The sequence below is a fragment of the Aethalodelphis obliquidens genome, unplaced genomic scaffold, assembly GCF_003676395.1.
Source record: "Aethalodelphis obliquidens isolate GAN/ISIS:26980383/991018 unplaced genomic scaffold, ASM367639v1 scaffold44, whole genome shotgun sequence".
NCBI lineage: Eukaryota > Metazoa > Chordata > Mammalia > Artiodactyla > Delphinidae > Aethalodelphis > Aethalodelphis obliquidens.
Window position 1 is genome coordinate 5,586,007 of NW_020837988.1, and position 14,155 is coordinate 5,600,161.

At 56.3% G+C, this 14,155-nt stretch overlaps 1 protein-coding gene across 2 annotated transcripts in view; it reads right to left on the bottom strand.

The window, feature by feature from the left end:
* The window catches only part of SDK2 (sidekick cell adhesion molecule 2), a 264,093-nt gene that overhangs the window by 82,369 nt on the left and 167,569 nt on the right, over positions 1-14,155 (bottom strand). For both annotated transcript variants that reach the window (XM_027080548.1, XM_027080547.1), the window contains exons 4-5: positions 12,290-12,437; positions 6,954-7,087 (exon numbers count right to left, since the gene is read on the bottom strand). In XM_027080548.1, coding sequence (XP_026936349.1) covers positions 6,954-7,087; positions 12,290-12,437 — 282 coding nt within the window. The remainder of the gene's footprint in view (positions 1-6,953; positions 7,088-12,289; positions 12,438-14,155) is intronic.

Sequence of the window (14,155 nt, forward strand, 5' to 3'; positions counted from 1 at the left end):
ATTTGCCACCTCTTCTACCAGAATGCAAACTCCCTGTAGTTGGCTGAACACTGTCCCCCAAATCCAAGTCCATGGCAGCTGTGAATGTCACCTTATTTGAAAATAGGGTCTGTGCAAGTGCAATCCAGTTAAGATGCAGTCCTACTGCATCAGGGTGGGCCCGAAGTCCAATATGATGTGTCCTTATAAGAAGAGGGAAATTTACACACAGACCCACAGGGGAGACGGCCAGGTGAAGACAGAGGCAGAGACTGCAGTAATGAATTATAAGCCGAGGAACATCAAGGATTGTCCGCAACTGCCACAGGCTTGGAGAGGCAGGAAAGGACCCTCCCTTACACCTGTCAGAGAGAGCATGGGCACTCCAACACCTTGATTTCAGACTTCTATGCGAGAGTAAATTTCTGTTGTGATAGGTCACCCAGTTTGTGGCCCTTAGGAAATTAATACATTCTATGAGGCAGGAACCTCATTTGTTTTTGCTTTGGACTGAATTGTCCCCACCCCCACCCCCATTCATATGTTGAAGCCCTAACTCCCCTGTGTTTGGGGTGGGGTCTTTAAGAGGTAATTGGGTTAAATAAGGTTATATGGGTGGGGCCCTAATCCAACAGGGTTAGTGCCTTGGTAAGATGAAGAAAAGGCCCCAGAGCTCTCTCTCTGCCATGTGAGGACACAGTAAGAAGGCAGCCGTCTGCAAGCCAGGGAAGAGAGCCTTCAGCCAAAACCAACCATGTTGGTACCTTCATCTTGGACTTCCAGAACTATGACAAGTAAATGCCTGTGTTTGAGCCCCACCGTCTGTGGTATTCTGTTACGGCAGCCTGAGTCAAGACAGTCCTGTTCGCCCCCACTTCCAGAACCATGCCACACAGCACACAGTAGGTGCTCAAATACATCTGTTAGGTGAACGAACGCATGGGACTGGAGCTATCGTTGTATAACTTCCAGGGTCGACGATTAAAATGAAAGAGAACTTATCATGACTGGGCTTTATTAAAGCAAAACACCCCAAAAACACCCCAAACTCTCCTAACAGAGGCAGGAGCATTTCCTTTGTTATATTTTTTGAGCTCTTTAAGAAGTGGCCAGGTTCTTAACTTTGTGGGTCAGCACAGGCCCAATACTGGCAGAAACTCCAATATTCTCTGTACACCTGCTCTATGGCTCCCAGAAATACAGCCACCAAGGACTTGCTCTCACAACAAACCCATCCAGGTGGCCCCTAACCGGGAGGCTCTGGAGGTGCAGGCCATAATGAAACACACAGCCCCCCAGGCCACAGCAACAGGACATGCTTTATGGGGACGTCAGTCCACCCCAGTCAGCCCCGGGAAGGGTTTTCCTGCCGGGCCTCCAGGCCTTGCTGGGAATAAAATGTAAACAATAAACTAAAATGAAGGGGGGAAGAAAGGAAGCTTATAAACCAAAATGACTGCAACAATATAAGAGCCTCATGTAGGCGCCATAAAGAGCGACTGGACTGAAAGCTGCTGACGTCGCTGAGTCCATAAACGTGTGCCCCACGCTGTCTACCGCACGCCGCGGTGCGCAGCTACGGAGGCCCAGACTACGGGCGCACGAGGAGAAGACAGACAGTTAGAGCCCCACGGCATCATGGGTAAACAGAGCCCTCGGAGTTTAAAAATAGCAGGGCTGCCCCCCCACCTCAGGGCTGCCTTGTTGGCTCTAGGAGGTTAAAGGGGTGACTGACACCCACCCAGGGACCCTGTCCTGCCCAGATCCAGGTGGCTGCTTGCAGGGTACGAGGGAAGGGGCCCCGGATGCAGTGAAGGAGGGCCTGGCGGTCAGGAAGACCTGGCCCAAACTCTTGCTCTGCCCCAGGCGTCCTGGGCGTGACTCCGGCTGGTCACCTCATCCCCCGAGTCTCTCAGTCTTTCTCAGCTGCAGAAAGGGGGTAGAAATCACCGCCTCTCAGGGTTGTGTGGGACCAGCTCCCGACTCAACAAATCTTTTCTGGGTTGTGTGGGACCAGCTCCCGACTCAACAAATCTTTTCTGGGTAAGGGCTCTGTGTGAGCCAGACTGTGTACCAGGCACCAGGGATTCCCTGCTGAGTGAGATGGGTGGGGGGGTCTGTCCTCATGGCGTGCAGTCTGGGAAGAAGTCAGATCTGCGCTTGGACGGCTAAGAGATTAAAGATGCGCATGACGGGTGTTGGAAGGAGGGTCCTGGGGGGGGCACGGCTAAGCTGCTGTGGGGTGAGCGTAGAGTCCCTGGCACACAGTAGGTCCTCAATAGATGACGGTCCCTCCTCTGGGGACTTGTCTGCCTGAGCGTGGGTGGGGGGATGTTTCCTTGCTTCTTCCCTCCACCCCCAACCCAGCCTGGACCAAGTGATGGAGCCAGAGGCTACCAGGAGGGGAAGTCATGGACTCTCAGGGGCCTCTTGACCGAGGGAAGGAGGACACACGTGTTCAGGGCTACAGGAGATCAGGCAAAGCCTCAAGTGCTCCCTGGGGACTCACAGGAGATGGAGGAACTTGAGTGGAACTCAGAGAAGCCAGAGGAAGAAGAACATTCCAGAACAGAAGCGCTGTGTGAGTGAAGGTGAGCTGAACGGGGGGAGCCGGAGGTAAATGTGGGCGTGACGCCGGGGTGGCCTCAGAGCACTGGGATGGATGAGAGGGGAGAGCCCCAGAGCAGACGTGACGGATCCTGGCCCACATGCTGCCCCGTCCCCAGCCCACTCTCCTGATGGGTCAGTGCTTTTCATGGCTGAGCCCAGAGGTGTCCTCAGAATCCTTCTTAACAAAGCACCAACAATGGATCAGAGCTGGCCGATGAGGTGAATCCCATTTTCCATCCCTGCTAGGGGGAGTAGATCTGACTGGGAGAATTTGGGTCAGGGCCAGATTACTGAGAATTTCCAAGCTGGGCTATGGGCTGGAAGTCAGCCCTAGGTGGGCATATTACACGGAGGGGTCGACAGACACGAGGAAAGGATGCCTGGACCTGGGGCCCCCTTTACAGAGAAAAGTTAAGCCCTAGGGGAACAGGTTTTCAAAGAAGGGAGATGGGTGGGGATTTTGTCACCCTGGGGTGGAGATGGCGGTGGGATGTCGGAATGAAGGTACTCAAGGGGGGACATTCAGGAACACGAGGCAGGAGCCCCGGGGGGTGACGCGCCCGGAGAGGACAGGAGGGTGGGGCGAGGGGGACCCCGGGGACCAGGGGTGGGGGAGTGGGAGGCACAAAGGGCAGAGAACCAGGCGTCAGCTAGTTCACGTCAGGGGAGAAGAAAGCAGGAGACGGGAGAACAGCGGGAGACACGCAGGGCTGAGGAAGCTCAGGTTACGCGGCGCCAAGAGGGGGGTCAGTGGAGAGAATCAGGATGCAGGAAGTGGGTTTGCAACCAGGAGGTCACCAGTGGCAGGGGCTGGAGGAGGCAGGGGAGCCGGTGGCAGCCATGACCGGGAGGTAAAGACTGGGGTGGGGTAACTTCTGAAAAGTCTCGAGGTGCCTCTCAGGGGGCGGCAGTGGCCAAGAGGGAGATCTGTTTCCCTCTGGGACGTCTGGGGAGCTGTTAACGAGGTGAGCTCGGCAGCCAGGGAAACACGGTTCCATTCTCGGGTTTGTGCATCATTAGCGAATGTCGCCGGGAAGTAAATTGCTTCACCTCGTAGGCCTGTTTCCCCCGCTTTTGTAACTCGTGGAGGGGAATGACAGACTGCCTCCAGGGTTTGCTGTAACGATGGAGCACCAGAGTGCCGGCTGGTGCCCAGCACGTGGGGCGGTGGAAAGGGAGGCTGTTGGTGTGGTGTGGAGGCAGAGGGGGACCGCTCGGGTGGACCCAGCCTCGGCAGGACGCACTTTTCTAGCAGGCGCTCCCTGCAGGGAGGCCTATACTGACTCAGGGTCTCGGGAGGGCCAGCCAGGGGGAAGGGGACAGCCTGGCCATGCTCAGGCACTGCTCTGGACAGCGGGGTGAACGGGGCCCTAAAGATCAGGCAAGAAAACCACATGCAAACCAGAGCAAGGACGGGCATCTTCCGCATGAGCTCGCGATGTGGACGGGGTCCTGGGGCACGAGGAAGCTTAGGGGCTCCCCACATGGGGGCAAAGTTGGGTCTCGCTGCCCCAGGACGATTTTGATAACAGGCGCGACGGGGGACACCCACTCTGGTCCATTCTCCCCGAGTCATCTCATCGAATCCTCTTCCCAACTACGCTTTGCCACAGGCGAGGAAACTGTGGCTCGGGGACCACGTGACTGGGCCACGGGTCAAGTGGGTGGGGAGCAGGGAGGCGAGCTGCTCCCCTCTGCCGGGCAGGCTTCCAGGCACTCGCGGGCCCAGGGCAGACCTACCCTGTCCAGCATGGGCAGGGGTGGGGCGAGAACCACAGGTGGCTACGAGCTCTTGAAACGTGACTGGTGCCCCTTTGACGCAATGGGATTTAATTTTACCTAATTTACATTTAATTAAAAGCGGATCCCTGAATCAGTTATTAGAACCGATTAGAACACTGTATGTGTGGAAAAACTTGGGCATACGATCCCACCTTTCCAGCTGTAAATTTTATGAAATCTAAATACAGATCACGTATTTCAGATGAAAACCCAGCATCCAAATTGAGATGTGCTTTAAGTGCAAAATACACATGGATTTTGAAGACTTAGTAAGAAAAGGAAACCCAGTGTAAAGCGTCTCATTAGTATTTTCTCGATTGTATGTTCAACCGCTAATATTTTGGATATGTTGGGTAAATAAAATATAATTAGATTAATTTCACCAGTTTCTTTTTCCTTCTGAAAAAGTGAGGCCAGTGGCAAGTTTTAAATTACATATGTGGCTCATATTACAATTCTATTGGACAGTGCAGCTCTGATTGCCTCCCAGTGGGACCATCAGCCAGGTATGAACTTTTCAAGAGCTGTGACAGTCCGTGTGAGGTCACCTGGGTGACACCTGGGCAGAGGGCAACTCGGGGCGGGGGGTGTCCCTGGTCTTTGCTCTCTCCTTCTCCATTTCTGAAGAGCATGGATGTCCCCTGAGGGCTGCTAAGAGGCTGAGCTGACCTGAGCAGAGGAGGGAGGAAGGGGGGAGGGGGGAGAGCAGAGGGAGAGGTGAGGCTTGGGCGAGACAGATGAGGGGAGATGCAGCGGGTGGTGGGCGGAGAGGCAATTGTTCCTAGGAAACTGGCCGGCAGGCCGGCAGTTGGGGGATTTGTGTCAGTGACAGTAACTGGGATTTGAAGTGCAGTCACTCGTGGGAGGAGAAATTAGCTGATAAGCAGCTGATTTTGCTCTCAATCCAGTACAAATCACCGTGAGAGCAGGTGGAGGGGGGTGATGGGGTGGGGGAGAAACAGACAACAGGGGTGCGGCGGGCGAGGCTTGGGCACACATGGGGGTCCCAAGGGACCCTGCCTGCCTCTCTTGGGCCAGTCGGAGGGCTGGGGGAGGCAGCTGGGAGTGAAGAGCCCGCCCAGTTGGCCAGGAGAACAGCTGGTGCAATTCCCGCCAGGAGGAGGGTGCCAGGGGAGGGGCTGGGGGACGGTCTCAGGGTCAGCGAGTCACCCAGGAAGATCCTTGGCCTTGACTCGGACCGTGAGCATCCCTCCCACTAAACAATTCAATTCCATTAGCCTCTCTAAGCGCTGGAAAATACATGGGGACAGACGTCTGACGGTTACCTTCCTTTTCCTATAGAAACAGCAGCCCCAGGTCATGGGCTAGGCCCCAGGTTGCCGGGACGAGACTGAGACCCTGGCCCAGGTCAATGTCAGAGGTTACACCCGTGACCCTGATAGGTCGGTATCCAGACTGGAACTCTGCTCCCTGCACCCAGGTTTCTTTCTGGGCAGACAGGAATGTGGTCTGTGGGGAGGGGGTCACTGCACGTATGGGAGGGGCTTCCGCTGGTGCTCAGGAGGTCCAGGAATGGGCAGGTCGGGACTGGGGAATGTTCCGGGCTTTCTGGGCCCTTGAAGACAGAGGCTGGGATCAGAGGAAGGACACGGGAAGGTTCCGAGCTGGCGGACACCCTTCTCTTGCTGCTGGCGGGTCGTCCCAGCAGGACCGCGGATGATAAATGAGGCTGGCTTTCGGAGCAGCAGTTGTGCAGATGTGGAGGGACGTGAGCATCTGGCTCCCCCAGCCTGTGTGGCTGCTTGGCCGCTGCGGGAAGCTCTGGCCTTGTCCCGCGTACTCTGTGACCCCCCTACCCACCTCTCCATCCCAGGGATGGAGAATGGAGGGAGCGGGCCGGGGAGAACCAGGCCAGGGGGGACACCCCCAGCACCTCCATCACCGATCGGAAACCTGCCTTGAGCCTTGGCTGGACAAATACTTCTTTGCCAAAGACACCCAAGGAGTCACCCTTTGCATTTGCTATCCTCTGTGCTCTGCCACTGGGGAGAGCCTTGCCTCTCTCTTCCAGGGTGCGGGGTGGTCTCTGGGGATGGACACAGGGGCACTTTTAGGCAGGAGCCTGGGCAGACAGCAAGTGTTCCCATAGGTGAGGATGGCTTGGCTGCAAGTAAAAGTGGCGCTTTTTACATGCCAGCGGAGTAGAGGCAGTCAGTACATTTCTTTAAAAATTAGCTTCCCATCTCCTGGCGGGCTCAGCCCACCAGCACCTGAGCCCCAGGGGTGGTGGTGATCCTCTAGTGCACACACTTTCTCCTATATCCCACGCCCTCCCTGGGCTCCCAGGGGCCCAGCTAACAGCCAAGCTAAGTGTCCCCCCATCCTGATAGGGTCTCAGACTCGTCATGGGCACGGGGTCCGGAATTCAGCTCCCTCCCGGCCTCCACCTCCCACTCCCACCCCCAGGTGGGCCTCTTCCTCCTTGGGATGGCGCCTCCCCCACCCTTTCCCAGCCTCCCCCCTCCACCGCCATTCCATCTTCCCAATGACCCCCCGGAGCCCCATTCCCAAGATTTAATGACGGGCTGCACCATCGGTCCCGGGCCCTGCGGCTTACTTACTCTCCACGGCGAGAGCGATGGGCTGGCTGGTCTTGTTATCCCCATTCTTGTCATTAACAGCTTGCGCGTAGTAGCGGCCTGCGTCGGGAGCCACCGTTGACAGGATGACAAGGGCGTTCTCCAGGGTGATGGCTCTGGGGAGAGGAAAAGAACGCCTCTGCTGGGCCTGCTAAGCCTGAGCATCTGGGGATGCGAGCGGGGACGTGAAGCCAGGCACCCCAAGACCCCCTTCTCCAGCCCACCCCCTGGAACCACTTACTGCCTGAACTCCAGCCGTGTTTAGTTTGCAGAGAATCCCAATACTCCACCAGCGCTGGGGATCACACCCCAATACAGAACATGCCCAGGGGTCTGAAACTGTCCAGGTGACACTTCTCTGCCACTCCCCGCCCCCAGGCCTGGCTAGGGGCCAGAGCTCCCCTGGAATTCTACCCTTTCCTGTGTCACAGCATGGACGGCTGTGTGGGGTTATCTCTGCACCAGGCGTGTCTAGAACTAAAGAAATTCATTCACCAGAATCAGTGAATGAATGAATGAATGATGAGAGACGAGAATGAATTTAGAAATGAACACGATCATTCCAGAATCACTGCCTTAACCTAATCCTGAATCTGTTTAGGTTGATTCAAAGGCTACAGTCTGCCTGTAACACAGCCTTCTGGGGTTCACATCTCCCCCCCGTCCCCCTCTTAGGGCATCCGTTTACTTCTCCCCAAATCTGATCTATAAAAGAGGGGCCACCTGGGCTGGTGGAGAGGGAAAAAGGAGACGGGCCGGGTAGTGGGGTGTAGACGTGGGCTGTTTGCTCCCAGCCTGGTTCCCACTGCTGGGATCCCATCCTGCAGCCCCTTGGCTCCCATGTCCGCGGGCCGGGCGCAGGGCTTTTGCAGGCGGGAATTTGGGGACCCCACTGGACGCGGGTGCAAGAGCAATGCCCACCCTGGCTCTGCCAGGCACCTCCTCTCACCTATCCTCCTGATGACAAACAAAACCACTAGTTTGTCAAGTCTCTCTCTGGATTTTAATGTGATGTGCCCAAGACAGCTGTTAAACATCCTTAATGTTCGTTTAACAAGGACAAATCCAGTTGAATTCTTTTCAAATTTTCCCATTAGGTGAACGTAACAGAGTTTTAAATGGGCTCTCAAATAAACACCCCCACGAAAGTCTCTCCAGCCTGGTCTCTCCCAGCCAGGCTGTGCTGAGGTCTCTCCTCCTGGTTTTGGGGCTTCGTGTGCTGAGTCTCAGCCTGCCTGCCGAACTCCAGGAAGCAGGAAGACAAAGCCCTCCTGCCCCAATTCCTGGGAACCCTAATGATGTCCTTTCTTTTGTTTTCTTTTCCCCTGGAGAGCTCTTTTAACCTCCAGCTAATGAGGTGATGGGAGTGAGGACAGAGCCAGCTAAAATATTTTAAAATCGACATAATGGGACAGGGATGGTGACCATGTCCTCACGTGGGACTCTCCTGCAGGGGCCCTGGTCCTTTAGTGGAGCTTGTCGGGGTGGGTGAGGGCTGGTGAAACGGAGGCTGGGCTGTGCCAGGGCAGGGGGGCAGCTCTGGGGTGGAGCTCTGGCCTCTAAGGAGCTCACAGCCTCCTTCTTGCTGGGCCTCAGTCTCCTCATCTGTGTAAGGGGTGGAGGCAGAGGCGGGTGAAGACCCCTTCCAGCCCTGAGGTTGAGGCTGCTTCTGTTAGTTTCCAGGTGCCTGAGGCTGTCCCCTCCCTCTCACTCAGCCGTCTCCAGGCACACAGTCCAAGGTCAGGGCTCACGACAAGCAGCAGTGCACGTGGACCCCCTGGGCTCCAGCTTCCCCAGCCGCTGCCCTGGTGACGTAGAAGCCAGCTAGATGAAATCTTTGGCAGGTGGGCACCCTGGGCATGGCCTGGTCCCCCTCCCCAGTACACCCGTCTGTCCTGAACGCCTCTTCTGGCCTCCAGAGAAGGCCCCCCACCTCCATTTCCTTCTCTCCTTGACCATACAGACTCTTCCCATCCCCTTTCTCTCCTTTGCCTATATTTTGTCTATATTATGATGGATCCTTCTAGGTCAGTGGTTCTCAATCAGGGGTGGCTTCACCTTCCAGGGGACATCTGGCAATGCCTGGACAAGTCTTGGTTATCCCAGCTGTGGGGCTGTACTAGTAACTAGTGTGTAGCGGTCAGGGATGCTGCAGTGTCCCCCCACGCACCAGACAGCCCGCACAACAGTTTGTGGGGTTCAACATGGAATGTGTGGATCGTGGTACCCTGTCCTGGGTCGGGGGGGATGGCGTATCCAGGTGGCAGAGATGCTCACCATCTACCTCTGTTTCTGGCTCCCCTCCTGCAGAGAACTGAAGATTTTGGGAAGCCAGGCGTCACCCTTCCCCGCCCCCCTTGCACCCAGGTGGGCAGTTGGCCGAGCTAGTGGGATACGGAGGATGTGCGCCGCTTCTGGGCTCGGACCAGCGGGGCCACTGGGAGCCCAGTGTGGATGAGGGTGGAGCTCCCACCAGCCTGGCTGTGGAGGAGGGTGCCCCTCCCATCTCTCGCCCTCGGTGGGACTTTCAGTTGGCAGGAAATAAACTTCTCTGGCGCTAAGCCCCTGGGATTTGGGGGTCTGTCTGTGATGCAGCTAGCATGGCCTTGACTGGAACTAGAGGAAAGCACTGTGTCCGGGACCCCGGGGCCTGGGTTCGAGTTCCCAGTGAGGAGCGAACAGGAGGCAGAGAGCCGGGGAAGGGCCAGCGGCCTTTTGACCTGCTGTCCCTCTGTCCTCAGCAGGAGGCTAAGGAAGGTCCCTGGGCTAGCAGCCTTCTGCAGGATGACCTTCCCCTTGAGAGATGGTTCTAGAACGACCCTGCCCCTCACCTCCAAAGTGCACAAAGCTATTTGTGGCTGTCAGGAGGGCTTCCGGCCTACTGCCCCCAGAGGCACCCGCATTGAAGGAAGCCGCTGGAATTCTTGCAGGGCGTGGACGTCAGGGCTCTACTCTCAGGCGGGGGCTGGTTGCATTTTCCAGCCATACTCCTCTGGTTTCAATTTCCTAGGTCTTTCCCGCTGCTTTGATGGGCCCAGCTCCCTCCCACCTCCCATCTCCCACTCCTATGAAGTGTGCCCTTTTTTCTCAGCTTCACGGGAGCCCAACTCATCATTTAATTAAGAATAAAATAAATCACCCTAGAAGCTGCCCAAAGCCCCCAGCGTGTGTCTTTGATGGGGATCTTGTCTCCTTTTCAACAATGAGTATCAAGGAACGGGCCAGGGGTTACTAATCTCCACTTCTGCCCTGGGAGGGAGAGCGGTCCTCTGTAGATAGCACACGCCTTCAGCACCCTGTGCACCCCACTGACTGACAGCGCTCATCAGATGCGTATCTCCAGCAAACAGACACCAGAGAATTTGTTTCCAGGGACCTTTCCTCTGGGTTATGAATATTAATCTGCTGTAATTGCTGAGATGAAATCCCCACAGTGTTCTCTTGTGCGTTCGGTACGACTGGAGGAGGTGGGGAGGGGGTAGGCGTGACCAGGAAGGTGTGCGTGTGTGTATACCCAATCATCACCTGCTCTGCAGCAGCACCTTCGCCAGGTGACCCTGTAGTCCTCTCACTCAAGAGCAGAATCAATTTCCTGGCTTCTTGAGCTGAGTTCTACCATGTGACTTGCTTTGACCAATGGGATATTAGCAGAAGCTTGTGTTTTGCTTCTTCTGAGACTGCCAGGAGGAGACGCTAGGGGCCACTGACTAGAGGCTGGGACACGTGGGGCAGAATTGAGTCACCCAGGCATTCTCATCAGCCAGCCCCAGCCAAGTGAGAGAGCCAGGCCAAGCTCACCAATCTGCCGGTTCACATGACAAATACAGGCTTATTGCATCAGGCCACTGGGACCACTTGTTACGTAGCACTATTGGGTCTGTCAGTAACAGATACATTCTAGACACTGGCTCTCGATTGAGGCTGCATGCTGGAATCACGGGGAAGCTTTTAAAACTCCCAAGGCCTCGGTACACCCCGTTTCAATGAAATAAGAATGTGTGAAGGGTAGAATCTGAAAATGAGTATATTTTAAATGGTCCCAGATCATCTCAGAGGGCAGCCACGTTGAGAATCAGCAGGACCAATTCTCCAAAAGTACAATCACTTTATCCTTTTTAGCTCCCATGTCTTTGTACCTGTTCTCATATAATTTCCACATAAGGCAGAATTAAGGACCTGACTCTGGAGTCGGCAAGCCTGGAACCAGCTGCGTGAGATCTAGCAAAGCAGTTAAACTCTGGGGGCCTTCACTTTACCGTCTATAAAATGGGGGTAAAATCAGCCACTTCGTAAGGTTGTTGTGAGGGTCATTCATTCGACAAATATTTCTTGAGGTGGATCTGGGGATGGAAAAGGGAACGAGACAGAGCATCTCTCCCTGGGAGGTGCGTGTCTGTCCTGGAGGAGAGGGTGATGGCGGGTGTGCTTAGCCCAGGCCTGAGAACACAGCAGGCACTGTCGTTGCCAGGATATCATCATATTCTTAAGATCACGCTTCTCTCACTGGACCTCATGTTCCCCAGAGGAAAGAACTGTCCGTCTCGGCTTCTGCTTCCTACAGAGACCAGAATGGGCTCCACCCACAATGGATCTGCGGCCCGAGTGGACGGGGACCAGGGTGGTCTTTCCTCTCTTCTGGGAGTAGAGTGTAGGGGAGAGCGCGGGTCCTAAAGAGGACAGCCTGGGCTGGCTCTCCCAGGGGGCTCAGGAGGGCCGCTGCGCCCCGTGCTTTGCCCCTCGCCCTCTGTGGAGGCGCTGCTTCTGTCACTCTGCCCACAAGCCAGGCTGCCACAACCCCCTTCCGGGCAGCACAGAGGGGCCCTTGTGAGCGCTGAAAGGACCGTGTGTTCCTCTTCCCGCCTCTCCTGGCCTCACCTCCTCCCTGGAGCCAAAACACACACAGCCGTGCACACCGGTGGACACCCAGCCACACACACACCGCGGAGACACCCTGCCGGGGAGATGCCAGCGCCCTCCCATGTGCCCTGATCCCTGGGCCTGTAACCACGGTGACAGAGCCTCTGTCTGTGCCAGCTCGGGTTTTTTAAGCGCTCTTAGAGGCAGAATTATTCTCCAGCCGAGAGTGGAGCCAATGCCTGGGATTCCCCGGGGAGGCCACGGAGCTGTCATGGTTCCAAGACTCCTCCCGCACTCTCCCAGAAAGGTCCCTGGAAACCAGACTTCCCTCATCGGGGACGTCCCCCATCTGGCTCCCTCCCAGAGCAGGGAGGGCCCTCCGTCCTCAGCATCTGGGGGCGCTACGTGGCCCCGCATTTCCTCTCCCGGGGCCAGCCCCCCGCCCCCCCAAGGAGGCTCACATGCGGCTGCTGGGCGGGATCTTGCGGCCGTCCCGGAACCAAGTCACCTGCGGCCGTGGGAAGCTGGCGATGCGTGGGGCGCGGATGATGGCCGCTTCTCCGTGGGAGACGCTCTGGTGCTTCTGACTTTCCTCAAAGCTCCCCATGTCTGCGGGAGGGAAGGGCACATGGAGGGGTCAGGGGCCGGAGGTCGGCAGCCGAGACTGCCCGGCTCCCGGGCTGGGAGTGGTGGCAGCGGAAGGAAGCTGTGGGGCAGACAGGATGCTCGTGGAGCACGGCCACCATGCTCGGGCTACCTCACGGGGCCCCATCACCCCATCCGTCACTACGACACACTCTGCTTTGTACTTCTGGGGTTTGTATCCATTTATATCCGTATGTCCCTGAAGCAATGGATTCATCCAACAACCATGAGACATGCGTCATTATTTCAAACAGTTTACAACGGAAGAACTTCTGAAACAGGCTCGTTGACTTGTCCAAAGGCACGTGGCTGGAACAGGGCAGAGGCAGGATTTGAACTCGGACCTCAGAGTCTGGAGGCAGGCAGAGCTGTCCCTCCTTCCCTGCCCTGTAGTGTGGCGGCAGGGGTTTAGGTGTGGGGTGAAGCAGTTTCCCGTGCCCTCGGGTGAAGTGTGTGAGGCTGCATGGATGTTACAAACACCACGTTGCTCCTTTAAAGGAATGCCTACCCCCTTGGCAGATAAAGAGGGGACCGCTGGTCCAGCTCCGGTGTTCCGTCAGCCTGGAGGGGAGCAGCGGAGATGCAGGTGGGAAGGTTCTGGCTGCCCACCTGCCTGCTGGGATCTGGATGGGCTCTGACTCTAAGAGCAGAGGCTTGGAGATGGGTGGAGTGTGGGAAGGGGTGTTTGTGTTGATGACCACAACAGCACAAATGAACGCTTTAAAATGAATGCACATCCTTGCTACCCAAAGGGTGGTCTGTGGGCCAGCACATGGGCACCACCTGGGTGCCTGCCACAAAGGGAGAGCCTCAGGCACGCCCAGCCCCCCAGACCTGCTGAATCAGAACCTGCCTTTTAACAAGACTCCCAGTCAACTGTGTCCACATCCAAGTGTGAGAAGTACTGTTTGCCCTCAAACTTGGCTGTATGTCACTGAGTTAACATGTCAAGAGTTAAAAGCACCTAATGCTGGGGTTTCATCCCCAAACTTCTGATGTCCCTGGTACGGGGTGTGGGCTTCCCATCAGAATCCCACGTGCAGTAAGGTTCAGACCACCGAAAACTGGCTGTGAGTCCCCGTTGCCCACCTGTTCCCTCCTGGATCAAGGGGGCCGCGTGCTAAGCCATATGGGTCTCCTGCTGCTTTGATTTGTTTCCTAACCCCTCCAAGACCACTGCTCTTCCTCGTCTCCTTCAGCCAGGAGTCCCCAACATGACTGCCCCTTAGAACCCCCTTTAATATTCTCAGAGGTAAGAGCCTTTTGGGGTGTTTCTAGACATCGGTGTTTCTAGAGCCGTTCAGGGTGTTCCAACAAGAGCCAAGGCCGAGAAGTACCGCTGGGCTGAAGCCAGTGGTTCTTACACTTTGGTGGGTCTCAGAATCCCTAGGGAACACGGTAAGCCCAGAAATTTGCTCCCACCCTTCCCTCGTCCTCTAGGGCACGGAAAGGCCCTGCTTCAACGTGCCTGGGTCTCTGAGTCCTTGACTCACCTTCCCGAGGCTTCTGCTGCACGCCGAAGTTCTAGGACCACCGGCCTACACTCTCGTTTTCCAAAGCCCTGGGCTTGAATCTCTTCTTGGCCACATTCCCCCTTGGAGGCCTTGCCCAATCTGATGGTTTTGGCCATAGTCTCTCTGCAAAGGCTCTCACATCTGCCCTGGCTCCTCCCTGAGCTCCAA